General features: G+C 42.9%; 1 protein-coding gene across 3 annotated transcripts in view; it reads right to left on the bottom strand.

Moving 5' to 3' along the window:
• Window positions 1–9,897: 9,897 nt before the first annotated feature.
• The window catches only part of ADAMTS18 (ADAM metallopeptidase with thrombospondin type 1 motif 18), a 77,187-nt gene continuing 68,892 nt past the window's right edge, over window positions 9,898–18,192 (bottom strand). For all 3 annotated transcript variants that reach the window (XM_048316779.1, XM_048316780.1, XM_048316781.1), the window contains 4 exons: window positions 17,213–17,404; window positions 16,650–16,862; window positions 15,508–15,655; window positions 9,898–11,954 (listed from right to left, as the gene is read on the bottom strand). In XM_048316779.1, the coding sequence (XP_048172736.1) occupies window positions 11,839–11,954; window positions 15,508–15,655; window positions 16,650–16,862; window positions 17,213–17,404 (669 nt within the window). In that variant the 3' untranslated portion in view covers window positions 9,898–11,838. The remainder of the gene's footprint in view (window positions 11,955–15,507; window positions 15,656–16,649; window positions 16,863–17,212; window positions 17,405–18,192) is intronic.

Here is an 18,192-nt window from a genome sequence, read left to right as displayed (position 1 = left end):
AAAGTCATTTCAAGATCTAAAATGACCCCTTGAGATGTCAGATAAAACACTGCAGTAAACACAAGCCATTCAGGGCCAGGTTGAGGCTTGTGACACTTAATGCTGTTTAGACCCATAGTACACACATGAAAAAATATCAAAAGCCCAGGCTTAAAACTGCTCAGGGCCAGGAAAGGAGAAATCCCACAAGAAAGAACTGCAGGACTTTGCTAACTATGACAACTAACATCTGTTATGCTGATGTGGATTAAATAATTCTAGTATTTGTAAAGAACTCCTTAGACCAAACTGGGTATCCATATCATTTCAATCCTCATGGAGTACAAATTTTACTATTAACTATTAATAACTGTGGCAGGGAAAAGGGGAGGTAGAAGAATGTGCTTTAGAGATGCCCTAATTCTTTACACCAACACCTTAAATATCTGAGCTGTAACTGAGACACTGAAAAGTGCCTGTCTCTCTTGTCTGGGCAGTGTCAGAACACCACAGCAGCAAATCCCTCCCAGGGTACAAGAGAGGAAGAAGGAGGTTTGTGGTGGCAGCAGCATGAATTTGTCAGGATCTCTGCTGCTGGGTGGTACCCACCTTCCCTCTGGGAATGCCCTTCAGGCTCTGCTGAGCTGCCATCAGCATTTAGCCCCTCTTGCCCTCCAAGGAAGGCAGAGAGATCTGAGTTCATACTCCAGTTGCTGGGCTAATAGCAGACCTGCTGCTGGCTGGGGGAGGATAAAGGGGCTGTAACTCTCCTCTGGAATAAATAAATAAATACTGCTTCTGCTCCTCCACAGATTTGGTGTGGAACCTTTGTGCATATGTTCAGCTTGTACACAGAATCACACCATATGTGCAGACCGGCTCTCCGGAGGTGTGGAAAGTAAGAAATCAGCAAATGGCCCCAGCCCCACATGTCTGGGGCATTCAGAACCCGAGCTCTGAGGGCTGGAGGACGGTAAATTCTTAAGGAAGAGGGAGAAACTGGGACACAGGAGTAGCAACCAGTGTGAAAGGGAAAGAAGAGGAGCACAGCATGGCATCTCAGTGCAACCGAGTGTTTTGCCGAGAGCTGAGCCATGTGAGCTGAGGAAGATTTTGAGTGAGACCTAATTAAAATCATTTGGCCCTCATGAGAGAAGTTTCTTTTCCTTGCAATTATTTTTTGTGTGTGTCAAGGATATTTAATTAGGCATGTAGAGCTAATGTTTCTAAGAGGAATTCAAAGCATATTCATAGCTATTTTTAATATGTTATTACATTGTTAGACTTGGGGATTACAAACACTGCAAGTCTAAGAGAACAAAGAAACTGTATGGTCAAGCCTATAGCATTGGATCAGGATTGACATGATCTGCAGCCCAGGCGGTTCTCTGTTTTGGGAGAGTTTTGGGAGGCAATAAATATCCATGTAGAAATTCTACAGCCTCCCAAACAGAGTACCATCATCAGGGTTTAATTGTCTTCTATGACCTACTCACCTCCCTGCAGCCGATCTATGGCATATTGATACTGGATGAAACTTTGCAGGACCACGGTTTTGATAATGTTTTCCACAAGTACCTTAATTTTTTGTTTCAGATGATCTTTCTTTAAATTCCCCTTTCAGTTGATCCCACGAGAGACCATCTGGGAACTTCATAGCAAAACGCAATTTAGCGAGCAGTGGTTAATAGGTAACCACTGGACTGATGAGGTGCTGACTCTGGCTGCTTCATTATAATTCCACACATTCTGTGTCCTTCTAGCACAGCAATAAAGTTGCATGTTGTGGCTCTGTAAGCACCCAGAGCAGGAGACAGTGAGTGTGTAGCTTTGTCAGACATCTCCCTGGGGTAACTCTGCAAAAGCAAACTCCAAAAGTCATACCTGAATGTTTTTTCTGTAGATCCTTATAGTTAAGGGATTTTTCATTTTCCTTTTTGTTCACAGAGCTGGAACTCAGCACACACAACTAACAAATGCAAGTGCTGGTTTTGAGGTGAACTGGGCTCACAGGGTTCTCCTTTCTTTCTCAAAAGACTTCCTGCTAATTTCACACCCACAGCCAAATTTGGCTAAGCACAAACGGCCCACCACACCACAGCAGTGAAGCAGGCTCTCTGTGCCAGCCCCCAGGGGCACTGGTGGAGTCACCATCCCTGGAAGGGTTAAAAACTTGTGGGTACAGCCCCTGAGGACATGGTTTAATGGTGGGCATGGTGGTGGTGCTGGGCTTACAGTAGGATTTGGTGCTCTTAGAGGTCTTTCCCTACATGAATGATTCTATGATTCTCTCTCTATCCCTCTGGACTTTGCCCCTTTTTTAATATTGCACGATGTCCATGATGTTCTGTTTTCAGTGAACAGGAATGTTTTGAGTTAGCAATGGGTATGTAAGAAAAAGGTGAGGAGTGCGTATATATATATATATATATATAAAAATATATAAATATACAAATATATATATATGCATATATATATAAAGAGACGTATAAAACCATATATATATATACACTTTTTCTTGAAAAAAATTCTGAAATTCACTTAAAGCTCAGGCATCTTTTTCAATACTTGAACTCTTCCCCAAACATTCACTTTGAGAATCACAGAGGGATGATAAATCTTGTCTCGCAGCTCAGTAATTGAAGCACCCTTTTGCTCTGCTAGCTCCCTGACAAAGCCCCTCTGCAATGCACAGTGAAGTTTGGCACTGTTTTAGCACTGGTTTAGCACTGTTTTAGCACTGTGTTTGCAGTGTAAGTCCATCCTCTGTGAGAATTCACGGAATATTCTTGGAGCTCTTGATTCCTCCCTAAACTCACTAGGTGGCTGTCTAAGAACACACATGGTCTGCTCCCTGCTCTCTACTTGCTCTCTAACCCACTCTCGCTGCCGTGCCCTGCTCTGCCCGGGCACTGGAGAGCATCCTCCCACAGCAGGCACCAGCTGCCACTGCAAGGGCAGGGCTGAGGAAACCCAGCCCCACACGCCCTGGACACCAGATCCTTTTGGTTAAACCAGTTTTGTTCTCCGAGTCAGAATTATGTATTTATATCAGCTGAGTCCAAGCCCTGCTTGAATGAGTTCCTTTACAGCCAGCTTTTCAAATTCTGTGAGCTATTCCTAGGAGTTAGGTAAAAATAGGGAATAAGGTGCATAATGAAGGCTGCTTTTTTCTTCCAGTAAACTAGGACAGTGAGGCAGAGCAGCTTCCAGAATCTGGAAATTCTGGTTTGCGTGTGAGGGGACAAACCTCTGAAAAGAAAAAATCTGTGCTGTTCACTGAACATTGTTCCTGTTCAAGCCCTTGTTGCCAGATGCAGCTTGAGTCTGGCCTGTGTGCAGTGGTGTTGTGTGGTTATGGATCCTTTAACTTAAGGGAAATTATTTCTGATTGAGATGAAAATTGGACCCCAAGGCTCAGGCTGAGCTGAACTTTGGGCATGTATTTCAGTTTTCCAAAGCTTTTCATTGGAAACCCTGACTTAGGAAGGAAAGTATGCACAGATCTATCTCCAGTCCATGTGTCATCCTATTGTCTTCAGTTCTGCAGAACATAGAGCAGGGAATTAGACCACACAGCAACAAATGCATCTCTCCAGAGCACCTCTGGATCTGACTTGCATGGTTTGTGCTCCTCTGGTCTACCCCAGGAGGAGGAGGCCAGGAATTGGCAGTGTCTTGTCTCTTTGCCTTGCTGGGATTGCAGCAAAGCTGAATTGGCACATGGCTGGGGATGATCTTAATTGCTTCTGCATGGGGAAACGAGGGAGAGGGTGGGAGAATAGAAAGGAATATAAATGTTATCTGTACTTAATCAGTTTTTTCCCATCACTGTGTTTTCAACAGGATACTTACGTTCCATGAAACAATAATTTTTCTTTTAGTTCAGCCTTGTTGAAAAACCCAGATTTACCTGACACTTTAACAGTTTTCAGTTGGAAACAGTGAAATGAGATACTTAGTCGGAGGGCTGGGTCAACTCCGTATCTTCCAGAAAATCTCAGACTGTGAAATAGTTTGTTTCCTGTCATCAGGACACCAAATGCTGATGTACAGCCCTCCAGTGCCTTCTGGGAGTTGTAATTCTCTTGTTCTCTGCCCAGCTCTGGTATTTTTTGGCACCTTGCAACTACACGATACCTTTTCCACGTGGAGATGAATGCATAGTTTTAAGTCCTCATTTGCCATAAATCTTAATTTGCATATTGTAAGTTTAGCTGAAATAATAACAAATTGCCAAAATGTTTTTGCCTGGCCATCAGGCAAGTTTGAAAGCTGAATTCTTGGCTCAGAGTCGGCCGGATTAATATGAAACACTAAAACATGATACTGGAGCTGATCAAACCATGCAACCTACACCTGAGGGGAATTTTTCTCATGGAATTCATAAAAACGTCCTTATTTTCTCTTGATTAGATCTGACTGTTAAGGTTTAAATAGAAAGCAGCAACTTTTACGTGGACAGCAGTGGGAGCTTTGCTGTTCCAAAGCCATAACTTTTAATCAGCACAGTTCCCTGTCAAAGTGGATTATCCCAGGACACTTCACAACCCACTCTGCTCCCACCCCCCAATGGCTTCAGGGGGGAGCTCTGGAACAGGAGGAGGGAAGCAGTTAAAAAGGGGATGCAATTGTCCGAGAGAGACAGAGCTATGTGCCAAAATGTCTGAAGGTTTCAGGACAGTATGATTCTCACATTATTGGTACTTTATTTTTTAATCAACTGCTGTTTTTAAAAAGGCAAATCCACTGTTTGCCTTCCTCTTCTGTGTAGTTAGCGTGCCACAGCAAATCAATTTGGAACCTGAGGTGTAAACTCTCCTTTCAAAGAGTCCTTTGGTAGTGGAGGATGCTGGCTGGGATCCATCCAGTAGGCATGAGGTTCAGAAGGTTAATGAGAAGTTCAGGGAAGAGCATTTACAAAAGCCAGCACCAAGAACAACCCAGTTCTTGCAGCACTCTTATTGGGCAAAGTGGGATTGTGCAATCTAGGAAGCTGGGGAACTACTTTAGTCTGGCTGCTTCCTGATAAGAAGACATAGCACATACAGAATAGTTTGGGTGTTTTTTCCACCTTAATTATTTTCCTTATATAAAACAAGACCTAGATAAACAGTCTGTAAGTATACAATATATATTGTATATATGTGGATAAGAAGAGTTTGGGTGGCAGTTTCTAAAACTGGCCTGATTAGAGGGAACTCTGAACTAAAAGAGTTTTCGTTTCCCTCTAAGTCACGCTCTCTCAGCAGATCAGAGCAGTTATCAGTACCATAACACATTAACACTGGACCCACAGCACTTGCCCTTATACAGACATGAGGTGTGAGTTGTGCCTGCCCTAAATAAAATGAACCATTTAACCAAAGGGGACACTGGATAGAGAGACCCAGAGAGAGGCGGTTCAAGGGCTGAAAGTGATCACTTGTCTTGGTAAATCCAGTCTCTGACCACAGCGCGCTGCTATGTCACAGGTGTAGAATCAATGAGTCCAGATAGAATCCACTTTTCTGTTCCACTTCTCCTTTTTCTTCCTCAGCACTTGCAAAAACACCATCTGCCACCTTACAGCAGAGTCAATACAGAAGGTCAAAGATTCAAAACTGGTAATTCACAGGAGATTGTAGAAGAGGTTAAAATACCCGCACCAATACCCAGAATCTCTCTGGGGTGACCTTATTGCTGCTTTCCAGTACCTAAAGCTCCAAGAGAGCTGGAGGGGGACTTTGGGCAAGGGCCTGGAGTGACAGGACATGGGGGACTGTCCTCCCACTGCCAGAGGGCAGGGATAGCAGTTCTGTGAGCTTCTGCATCCTCAAGTGAAGCTTTTTCCCCAGTGCTCTCACCCAACCTGCACTGGCATGAAGGCAGGGGGGCTTTAGCTCTGCCTTACTCTTTATACCACTACCTTACTAGTACCTTACTCTTTAGTAGCACAGTTGGGGAAACTGGGCAGGATTCTCAATGATGTGCAAGTTCTAGGATAGAGTCACTGTGCAAAGGAGCAAATGGAAAAACAGAGGTAAAATGTGTCTCAGAGAGCTCAGTGTTTGCACCAGTCTGTGGGAACTGCACTACTCGCCAGTCCATGTCCAGACATCACACAGGTCTGCTGGAGCTGGAGATTAGCAGGCTAATCCTGGCACTTGATTTTACCTGAACAATAACCTTACACCAAGTTCATGATTTTCATTAAAAGCTCTGTTGCAACTGAGAAACAACAAAATAAATAGTCAGCACTAGCTGTTAAGTGGCCACAGGACACAAGGCCAGCTCTGGTTTGCGTAACATGGTCAGTGGATATCACCGGCCCATACACTGCCTGACAGCCTCAATCAATAGCTGCATGCTTTTCAAATGAGATGTTCCAGTTTGTTTATACACAATTTTGGGTTTGCAACTAGTGTTTTGGAAGTGGACACCAACCCCCTCTGAATGAAATTGTGGGAAATGATACAGTTTGAAGAAGTATCTCCTATATTTAGTGGGAGAGAGCTGAGCTTACAGCCTGTCATTGTCTGTGTTGGTTGATTTTTCCCCACAAACCAGCAAAGCCCAGAGTAAGTCATGGTAGTTCTAGGCAACTTGGCATCTGCAGTTTATTTTTACAAAACCTGAGCTGATGAGCTTTCTGCTGACAGGCAGTATCTCTCTAAGAGTGAAATGTTCTGATACACTTAAAATATCAATGGACAGAGCTGTACAGTTAAAGTCTTTGAACATGAAAATTCATTTAACAGATATCCTGTCTTCAACTAATCTAAACAGAGACAGTAGAGGACCACTATTTCCATGGAAGCAGAGTATTGGTAGGGCATTCCTGCTTTGGGGAAAATCCCTTCAGTTTTTCCTATCAGACAGACCAAATTCAGATGCTGTGGTGATTTGAGAAGGTGAAGATCCCATAGAGGAAGTTCTTGTGTATGCTTTCCTCCAAAATCTCTTTGGTCTCCACAGGTAAGAGCTTCACTAGTAAACATTTCCCATAAAAACCTTTTCATATTCCTCTTGAGTGAGCTTTTTTGCCAGCTTTGCTATGTTATTATGAAAGGATAAGTGAACATTATGACAACAGAACATAATAAATTGATGTTTGGCAGCCCAAGGGATACTAAAGATCTGTCTTTATTTGCAGCAGGCACATTGCAGTGTTAAGGCTGACATCTATGGTGACAATAGCTCGATTTAATGCTTACAAAGTAAGCCTGGAAGTTAGAACTTAGCTGAAGGTTCCTGCTTCCACTGGCAGAATCCAGAAATTATAACAGGTTCTGTTCATGACTGAATAATTCTTATTATTAAACAGAAAGTATTTAGTAGCTTGAAGCATAGGTCCTGTAATAGATGTTTTCCTTCAGGGAATATAAGGAAAACTGCTTTTAATTCACATTATATTGTGAATTGAGGAATTCAGATTTTGTCTCTACTTCAGCCCAGCTGGCAGATGTTTGCACCTCTTCCCTTAGCCCTGCCTGGTGTGCACTGGCTGCTGGAAGGCCAGAGTGTGTTTCTGATTCCCTGTGCTCCAGGCACAGGCTGTGGCTTCCCCTGGGCACTGTGAGGCAGATGCTGTCAATAACCTCCTGCATCAGAGCCTTTTGCAGAGCTGAGGATCAGTTCAGCCCCACTGCCCCTCTGCCACTGACTGTGGAAAGCTCAAGGTGAAGGACTTCAGAGTGTGATCTACATCAAAGGACACATTCCAGCCCAGCCTGGACTTGGATTTGTCCTGAAGAGCAGGGGACAAAGAATACCTACAGAAGTGGCACAGAGTGTGCAGGAAGCAGGCAGGGAGGTCAGCTTGATTTGGCTGATGTTCATGCAGTAGTGCCTGGGGAGGAATTTAAAGCATCTCCTGGAAGCTGCATCTCCTTATTTCAGGACATTTTTGATGAGAAGGAGGCTTACTGCCCTGCCAAATCCTCTCTTCTCAGTCCCCAATAACTGGCAAGTGAATGATCCAGGTGCATTTCCCTCCTCTCAGGACAGTCCCTATCTTGGTTAGGACTCAGCACTGAACACACCTCATTTCTGCTTTCAGTGCAAAGTCAAGATAAAGTTCCTCAGTATTGCTCCTTCAGATCTTACCTGCACAGAGCTGCCTTGGAGACATTCTGCACTGCCCACACAGACAGTGAGCCACCAGCAGCACTCTTCCTCCTAATCACCACGAGCTCCCTGATAACGTGATCTTTTCCTTAGATTTTGTTGCACACTCAGGACTGTGAGCCCCTCATGACATGTGCACACACCCTGAACACAATGGCATCCCAGTGACTCAGTAAGGCTGCACTTCAATTACAATAGAAATAATAATGTTAATTTATTTTCTTGATGCTTTTGAATAGGATTTGCTGAAAAATAAAGGAAATATGGGATATGGATCATGTTACCATAAAACCGCATGCAGTGAAACATTCATCTGTCTCCAGCATTTCATGTCTTCTGGGCATCTGAGAGAGTTGAGTTTGATTTACACAATCAACCTATTCATTAAATATCTGTTTCAGTTTTGGGCAGATGCATCCTTTACCTGAGTGATGAAATCTGACTACAGGAAATGGAGCTATTCCTTTGTGAAAAGACCCCATTCTGCTTTATAAAGTGAGCCTTGCAGCAATACACGTCTAGAAAACTGCCAAGCCTTGTGTACCAAATACTGTTGTAAGGGCTCAGCAATAAAACAGTTGTGGACTTGGGGGGGATCCAAGCACACAATAGCACATCTTTATGCAATATTTCCTCTTTCAACATCCCCCTCCAATGCTGTAATTCACTGACAACCATCGGTTCATTTTAATTCCAAAATTCTAGCCCCAAACACTAAGCAGTTTATAGAGTCTGAATTCCTGTGTGGGCATATTAATTATTTAAATCACTAGTCCAAATCTCATCCCAAAGAGCTCTTGCTGGGAGTCCTTCAGGAGCAGAATGATCTATTATTGCTTACTGGATTGTACTGTGTGTCAGAGGCATCTCAGTATTTCTATCAACAGCCCTCTGGATATCTGGCTCTTGTGAGAGCACTGAGTGATTGTGAATGAAGGGAAAAGCACCAATATATGCGGGAGAATATATCTGAAATGATCCAGTGAATTGATACAGTCCCTCCTAGGGATTGGCTTGGAAAGTTCTTAGCCGTTTTCAGGAAAATCAATTATCCCCAGGCAGATGGGAGAGGCTGTAAAACCTCCTGCTGTGCTGAGTGAGGCTCCTTATCTTGAATACCACCTTCCAGATAAAGACACGCAGGGAAGAATCCTGCTGGTTCTGGGATACACAAGTTCCCACTGTCTTTGCTGAGAGGAGCGACAGCTCAGGTTTGTCTTGCACGTGTATTGTTGTGTATTTTAGCTTTTGTGTTGTTATGCAAATAAAACCATGAATTTTTGTCCATTTTGCCTTTTTGAGCCTGCAGTGGGCCCAGCCACCCCAGCTGTTTCAATGGTGGGGTAAGTGTTCAAATGAGAAACACCTTCTGCTCTCAAAAGGCACCTCCAGAGTGGTCACCCTGCTGAACACCCAGCCCTGCACTCCTGACCCGCAGGACAATGGCACCTTCAGGAGCGGGGAAGTTTCACATGACCCCAGCACACAGGCCTGGCTCTGAGTGCCTGAAAGGAATGACCTCCATCCCCCATCCATCATCCCAGCTGTTCACACTCAGATCCTCTGTTCCCCACCAACATCCACCCGCTCCAGACCTCAACGGCCGGGCCGGGCTGGGCAGGGAGGTCACACTCAGCCACGGTGGCTGAACTGCCACTGCCCAGGGTCCAGACTTCTCCTGTGGGCAGCTGTCATCACTGGCCCTCCACAGAACAGCTCACAGACATTTCCCAATTACACAGCAGCAGAAAGATGGGATAACCTTCTCCTAATGGGACAATCAACACAAGGGAATGCATACAGCACTTATAAGATTTGATATTTACTTATAGCCTCCATATTTTATTCATGAATTTTACAATTCCAAATATAATGAAACAGTTAGAGTATTTTATTACAAAGCTTATAAAATAATTAAATATTACACTTATAGTTTTTGCTTTTTTTACACCATAATTCATACTTTGTGACACTACCATTTTCTTTCCTCAGTTGTCACTTAAGGAAGTGAGCAGAGAAATATAAAGGAAAAGCTATGCATTAATAAATTAATTATTTTACATCAAATAATAAAAAGGACACAATTATAAAAACAAAACAAAAACAACCTTGTAGTTTTCCTAGAAAAAAGGTTATAATTACACAATATCCAATATCAAGACAGAGGAGTTTAGGCTGAGATATGTTTCCAATCATTTCCTAAAGTATCACAGAATACATGTTTTTAATTTAAATTGTTTCAGAAGGAACTGCTAATTTTAAGTGACCACTGTCTGGCATTAGTGCTGAGCTGGCTAATCCTACGCTGAAACCATACTTTAAAAAAAACACTCAAACTGAACTACATTCATCAAACGAAGTTGTGGGATTGGGTGGAATTAGATAAATATGCCCCTCACAGGCACTCCCCAGAAAATTACAGTAGGACACAGCTCTGTCCCAGAATGGGTTTGGCAAATAGGTCGGGGTTTTTCGATGCAGAAACCTTCTGAATGGCACCATTTGATACATGGTGCCATCAAACATCTTGATACCAAATGGCCACAAAGATCGGCATGTTTACCATTCTTTTGTTTGCTGGTGAATTCTGAACTAAATACGACTATTAGGAGAGTGTATAAAAATAGAATTGACCTTTATTTGGTAAGAGTAAATAATCCACTTATCTTTTCATGCTTTTTTTTTGTGTAATGTGAATAAATAACTGTTTAGAGAAGTTCAGCATGAATTAATGGAGTGTAATATTCTTGTTATTTCCTTTGGGTAATGGATGAATCAAAATTTGCAGAGATATTTGAGATTAGAAGGAAGACATTCTTCAGTATCTTGGCATTCAAACAATCTAGCTTCTGAAACAAAACTACTTAAAATATCAAGTTTAAACTTTAAAATTACATATCTAATGAGCTTAGAAAGTTGAAAACATAACCATTGATCTCAATCAAACTGAGTTCCTTGAGTTAGTTGAAATATGAAAATCTATTTTACTTGTAACACAGCAATATTAAAAGTCCAAATATTCTAATGCTGCATATTTCTAGGAATACATTTCAAGTTACTAGTTAACCACCTCTGAGTTTCTACACAAAGCAGAAAATGAATTCTTCAAAAATTATAAAAACATTAGCATGATGCAAAACTTGCTTTTCCAGCAGCAAGTCTGGTAGAGAAGCACCATATATCTTTGTAGTGCACTATTTACTTCTGGTAGCCACACGTGTGACGCTGCCTTCTCCAGCCCACAGCCATCGGGATGTCCCCCCAGGGCAGCAAACAGCTTCCTCACCCTCACAACAGTCACCAAAAATAGGAAAGGACACGCCTCTGATGGTGTGATCTGTCCTGCTGCCACGCTGCAGCCTTCCTCCTCCAGGTGCCAAGCTCTCCTGCTTTGCATTCTGGTAAATCAGCCAGAAAAGGCTCCCTTGCCTTAATTTCTTCCTCGTAACATGTGACAGTGCAAAATGACACTTTTAAAGAAAGAAGAACTTCCCCTGGAGTCACAGTGTTCAAGTGATCCATAGTACCCTGTGCTTTAGTGAGGTCAGCAAATTAAGAAAAAAAAAGAAAGAAACATTCCTTTTTCAACATATATCCAACAATTACTGTACCTCAGACATTCCCTTAGAAAAAATGTCTCTTCCATCAGTGGTTTATGTGGCACCATGTCTTGCCTCAAAGCAAAGATAATTCCAACATAAATTGAAGAAGAGAATCCTGTCACTGAAGGGTTCAGATAACACGCTGCTATCAGTTCTTCTTCGTGCATGATTTACAACATTGCTTGCCATAAAATTTGTGGTTACAGACACCATGCTGGGGCACCAGATGACACCAAGTGAAGAAATCCACACAAGAAGGATCATCTGAAGGAGAGAAACCCAAGCATGGTAAGACTGTGTTTTAGCAAGTCTGCAATAATCCCACACCCTTGTATGCATTTGGTAATGTTAAAAACACGATGGGTGACTCGATTCACAGAAGAGGAAACATGAACGAGCTTACTAGAAATACTAGATTCTTGCTTTAACTTAAGACACATTAAATTTTTGTTAAGAGATTTGTTAACTTGGTTGAGATAGAGCTAATACTGCACTGGGGTCAAAAGCTGAAGGAATTAAAAATTTTGGAGCACACTTTGTAGCTCAGGAAAGCAAGAGGAAGTTCCACATTAGAGGATAAAAAAAGCCATCTGTGTTTACATCTTTGATTACAACTGTTGTTCTAAAGCCAGGCACTCATACAAATGAACCTACTCCATGTTTGATGCCAACTGCTGGTTGCCAGCATCATCATCACGTGGAGTTTACCTGCACACAGAACTCACGGAACTCGGAATGCCTGGGCCCTGCACAAAGTGCTCTGCTCTGTGCTTGCATTCCAGCACTTTCTGGAGGGACTTGTTTCTCTCTCTTCCACTCTGCAAGGAAGCTCAGAAATCTCTTTTCTCAGACACTTCAGTTAGGTGTCATGAGTCAGGCTCTTAGGACTTTGACTATGCCATGTTGCCAAAATCTTAATTAACTGCAATGGGAGAAGAGACTGACTAACCAAGGTTAGTTCTCAAAAGCCCAGCTTTTAATTACAAATAGAGCCAAATTATATTTTTCAATTAAAATCTTATTTGTCTTCAATTTATGTACAGATATCATTTATACACACAGCTCCAATGCTTTGAAAACACCTCATATCTGCTCCTCTCTCCAGTTTTGCAGGGGATGGTTTATGTTTCTTTAAAAGAGCAGAGTGATGATTCATACAGGTGATTTATAAACAAATTCACCATGTCTGAGAGACCAGTAAGACTCAATGGGGTTTAGCAAAATTTATAGCTAGACTGAAATCTCCTGTGAGCATGGGAAAAGATTTCATTCAACTCTCAGAACTACTGTTTACATGGTCAATAAAAGGAATTTACAAGGAGACTGAAAAAAAATCTAGCCACCACTGTCTGCATTCTCAGGTCAGTTACTGAGTCACAGCAGATAAATGCTCCCTCACAGAGCAGACAAATTCTGCATGTTCCGTGGGCCAGGAGTCATTTCCCTCTCTCTATAGGAACTTCTTTGGTTTAATCACCACTGCTCTTTTTTTGTTCCCTTTCATATGATGGCAAAGGTGATTTGTATGCCTTTATCACCCTCAAATTTATTTGAATGAAAAATAAAATAATTTAATAATAAAAATAATTCTTTTAAAATATGCCATTTTTCCCCTCAGGTTTTAAAAATATGAGCTTGTCTTTAAATTCTAATGGTATGGAAAGAAAATACGTCTCTTGAACAGGAACTGGGGAGCTCAGGGCTGAACTGCAGCCTTCCCACTCCACAGCACTGCCTTTCTGTTCTGCATGGAGTGTCAGGAAGGATCCAGCTGAGAGTTCAGCACCAGCCTTCCCACTCCTTCACCTGCTGCCACCAGACAGAATTTGGGAGGACCCAAAGCAGACAACAGATGAAAAGCACACATCACACAAAGGAAGGAAAGCTGTTCTGATCTGGACAGGAAGGAGGTCTCCTGCTATGAAAGGGTGAATTAAAAAAAAAATAAATAAAAATTACTGTTTAAAAAGAAAGTATAAGCACTGAGGAGGCCACGATAATAAATCTTTATGCCCCCTTTGAAGATCAGAGGGCAATGCTAATATTGCAGAGGTAGGGCTGAAATTGGGACCTAACCCAAGGACTATTGGAAGGAACACAAAGAGTCCCACAAAATTCAGTGGATGGGGATCAGGCAGTCAGTTCCTTATTTCTATTTACCCAAGTATTTATAAGTTGTTCAGATTTTCATTCATTTGAAGCAGCTGGATTTACTATGAGTTACGGTGACCGTAACTGCATCTAGAGCAGGATGGAAATGACCCAGTTTGTCTAGGAAAGTGTGCAAACTCTCCCTGAAACATTAATTTCTTGTCTGTGATCACTGAGCTGGAGCTGCATGGCTGATAATAGAGACTGATTTGCTTCGATGTGATTCCAGCACAGCTGGTTTCCTCTCTTTCTGCTGCTTTAGACAGAAAGTTAGAGAGCAGCAAGGAGATAATTGATCTCTAGAGCCTGACGACCCAGGTATAATAAAGGAGAAAGGGCGCCTGCAGATGTGAGGAGAGAGAGAAACAGGCCAAGGCCAAAATTAATAACAGACAGTACTTCAGACATGAAATATAAAAGGGGAAAACAGGGGTGAAAGAAAAGTCCTTGCTATATCCTAACAGAAAAGGAAGTTATACAGAAACTCCAAAGTACAGCAGAACCTTTTAGGAATGTTAATTTGAAGTGTTAGCAACATTTACTGATAAAAACAGCAGAACTATTTACTTAGCCCTTTTAGGAGCATTTCATCTCCATATCCTTGTTTGGATTCAGGTCCCCTGATAGATGAGGCTGATACCCTGCATGTCTCGAGCTGATGCAGCAGAATGGTCTGTTAGGATCTCACTGGGTTTCACAGGGAATGTCAGGAATTGGGGCAGACGTGGGGGTGGTTGGCTAATGTCAATTTACAAGATGCAGGGCCAGAGCTTGACCTCTGCTCCCAGCTCCATTACCACCTTTCTCTTGCAATCCAGCCTATGTTTTATAGAGGTTGCTTCCAGCTCCCAGTTTTAAAAAGGTAACAAGTCAATTAATGTGCAGTATTTTGAGTTACTGTTTAAAGTGCTTTAGCACGCCTAGATAACCAGATTATGTGGGACAAACATGGGCCTCCATGAGCTTTTTTCATGCAGTTAGGAAGGAGTCACAAACAGTAACCATCCTGTACGCAAATCTCTGGAATGGGGTAATGCACCACTCTCTGTCTGCGCTGGTGCTGAGAGAATTCCCCTTCTGCCATTCCAAGTGGCACAAAACCTCTTGCTCCCCTCTCCCTTCTCACGCTGAAGAGGTGGAGGGATAGAGCAGACATGAAAGTGGAGAGAGACCTTAATTTCATGTTCTCTGACTGCATGTCATGCACTGGCCAGAAGCAGTAAGAAAAGAAGGACATTTTGGAATCCCAGGATCTGGATGCAATCTGAAAGACTAAAAGTAAATGGCAAATTCTTATTGCTTAGTTCCAAAGTTGGTATTATTAATTACAAAACAGTACCAGCATAGAATGCCTGTTATTCAACAAGACAATAAAAAGGTGCAGCTCAGAACCAAACAGCATGACTTTTTCACAGACTTTTTTGTAACATATCCCTATTTTTAAAATCTCCAGTGCCAGTTGTACTCCCAAGTTTGCTTTAAGAGGGCTCACTTGGTGAAGAGAGATGCTGTTAATATCAGAGAGTTATTGTAAATCTGGAAGTCTGTGAAAAAAACATTTATGAAGGAACAGGCCAGATCAGTGGTGTAGCGAAAAGGTGATGTTTGCTGGGTATAGAACTCTAAGCAACTAAGCCTGCTGCAGCAATCTAGAGCTGAGTTTTACCTCTTTTCACAGGGACTGGGCAGAAGTTGGTGTTGCAGGCTCTCAGGACCGCTGGTTTCTGCTGGGGCAGGCAGCCAGCAGCTGGTCTGCCCTGGAGCAGGCACTGCACGCTCCGGGTCTGCACTCCCCCACCACAGGTCACCGTGCACTGAGCAGAGGGGAAAAAAAACCTTATCTTTCATTGCACAGACTCTGGGAGCCCCTGAAAGCCAAAGAGGGAGCTTTCAAGGGCCTCAAATGAGACTTTCAAAGCAAGAGAGGGCAGGATCAGGTGTGCTGCTGTTCACCAATCCCCATCAGGGCCAACTTTTCAAAGACGTGTGTCTTTTGGTTATTTAAGGACTCAGCTGAAAATCTGGTTCCTTACTTAGGCATCAAGACAGAAACAGAACATTTTAGAAACCTGTCCCTGATTGTGTGCATCAATTTCTTTTGATGTCTAAGCCCCTGGGCCCAACCCTGCTGCCTGAACACAGATAAAACTCCCACTGGAACCATAATTATGGCAGTATCTGGGGAAAACCACTATGTGTTTGCAGGAAGAGCTATGAAGTATTTTAAAATTAATAAGCCTTTTAGTTGTATGTGTTTCATGAAAAGTTGTCCTTAAGATAGATGTGATCATTTTCATCTGATTGCAATTGTCAGGCATACATTGTTTCATGTACATATTATTAAATGAGTGCATGTCTCATTGATATATGACTCATAAAGTAGATAAGTTCCAGAAATACAGAAGCTTGTTTGCAAGAATGTAGAAACAAATACAGACTGATCCCACAATTAATCACAGTATTTAGGGAATTCCAGGCAATCTGTGCAGATGCTCAAATATATTGTGCATAGAGATATGCAGTAGTTCAACCACAGTGCACTTTGAAGAAGACTGAGAAGAAAGTGTTGGAAAATGAGTGTGGAATGTAGTGCCTCTCAAGCATGAATAACGTTTTTAGGTGACATTCTTCAGTTTCAGGATGAAGAAATGAGCTGCACCGAAGTACATGATGGATGTGGACCAGCTGCATCCCATCTCAGTGGCTGAGTGGTGTGGTCCTCCTTAGGGAATGTCTCCGTGCAGGAGGGACTGCTAGCACTGGAGGCAGCTCCTCTGTGCCATCCCACCTCTGATTTCCCATTCCTACCTGCTGCCAGGGCGAGGAATACCAGCCAGACACCATGTTATACAATGTCTGGGATGGACAGGCTCCCTTGTTACAAGCTTCCTCCAGGTTGGTGTTTGGTTTCTTGATGTTCCTGCATCTCCTCTGAGGGAAGGTGAGCAATTTCCCGTGGATGCTTTTCTCGCCGCATTTGAGTTCTCGCCGCCGCAGGCCGGGCCCGCAGGAGGCTGAGCACTGCAAAGGCAAAGCACAGCTTCTGCAGCCTCACAAACACACACAGATAAAGGGGAGTGTGTGATGTGGGACACACCCCAAACTGTGCACTACAAAAGCTTCACAGAACTAATCCCACAAAGCCCACGCTCCGTGAAGTGTAAACTGAAATATGAACTCAAGTCAGTGGCTAAAAAAGACATTGGGCTACATCTATCAACATCTGGGGTTTACAGCACCTCGCCTACAACACCTGATTTTCCAACAACAGCTCAGCTTTCTTTCCTCCCCGTGGTCTGTGTGTGTCCCTGAGCCAACATTTCCAAGAGCAGCCAGGGCAGGCAGTGAGCAATGAAACTGCACCACTTTACCTCACTCCAGGAAGAAATCACCCACTGGAGCCGGTCATTTTTGGGACAGCGTCCGAGCACACAGGTCTGCTGGGACTCAGGCTTAGGCTCTGTGCTGCACATGCTTTCAGGCAAGATTTTCACCTCAGGAGAGCCAGTACTCTTGCAGTAGACATCCCGTTTCTTACTACCTCTCCCACAAGTCTTGGAGCACTGTGATGGAAAGAAACACTTATTTGAACTGGAGGAAATGAAAATTGGCATTATTTGCATTTTCCAGCAGAGCACAGAAAGCATGGCTAATGTGCTGTGCAGCTGCCATCGTGATATAAGTAAACTTGAAATTCTATTGGTAAATACAGTAACATCAGTGTGTCACTTCTAAAACGTTGTCCTAAGTGCTTTCTTAATGTAAGCTGTGAACTCTCTCAGCCCCCATGTAGAACAGACAAATAACATCTCTCTTCCACAGATGACTTAAGTTGGACTTGTGAGCAAAACGCTTTTGTGAGCAAAATGCTTTTTTCCCTGCTCAGCATAGTTGAAAGCTGGTCCTAAGCTCCCATCACAGAATCTCCCACGGCAAAATGCTCTCAGCTATTTGTCATTTTGTCCTCACCTTCGCCTAGAGGGATGAGATCGAGGCAGAGAAAACTGCCCAGGGAATCCATACATAACTCCTTCACCAAAGGAATCTCACCACAAGACAGAATCTGATATAGACAATGGTTAAGGAGATATTTGAGTTGCCAACTGTAGCTTAGGACGAGTCACCAGAATAAATATGCATTGCTGAGCCGTGCTTCAGTGGAACAGACACGCTGTGGTTTTCACTGCCTTACATACAAAAAAATGCCTGAATGAGCCATTTGTGATGAAATTAAGTGAAAAGCCCTGAAATAATGCTGCCAGCTTCCTACCTTCTTGCATCCTCTTCTTACTGTTCTTTCTACTAATAATTATGGGGCACGTTCCAAGGTAGAATCACTCTGTGTATCAAA

The sequence above is a fragment of the Corvus hawaiiensis genome, chromosome 12 (genome assembly GCF_020740725.1).
Source record: "Corvus hawaiiensis isolate bCorHaw1 chromosome 12, bCorHaw1.pri.cur, whole genome shotgun sequence".
NCBI lineage: Eukaryota > Metazoa > Chordata > Aves > Passeriformes > Corvidae > Corvus > Corvus hawaiiensis.
This window is presented reverse-complemented; position numbering and strand designations above follow the sequence as displayed.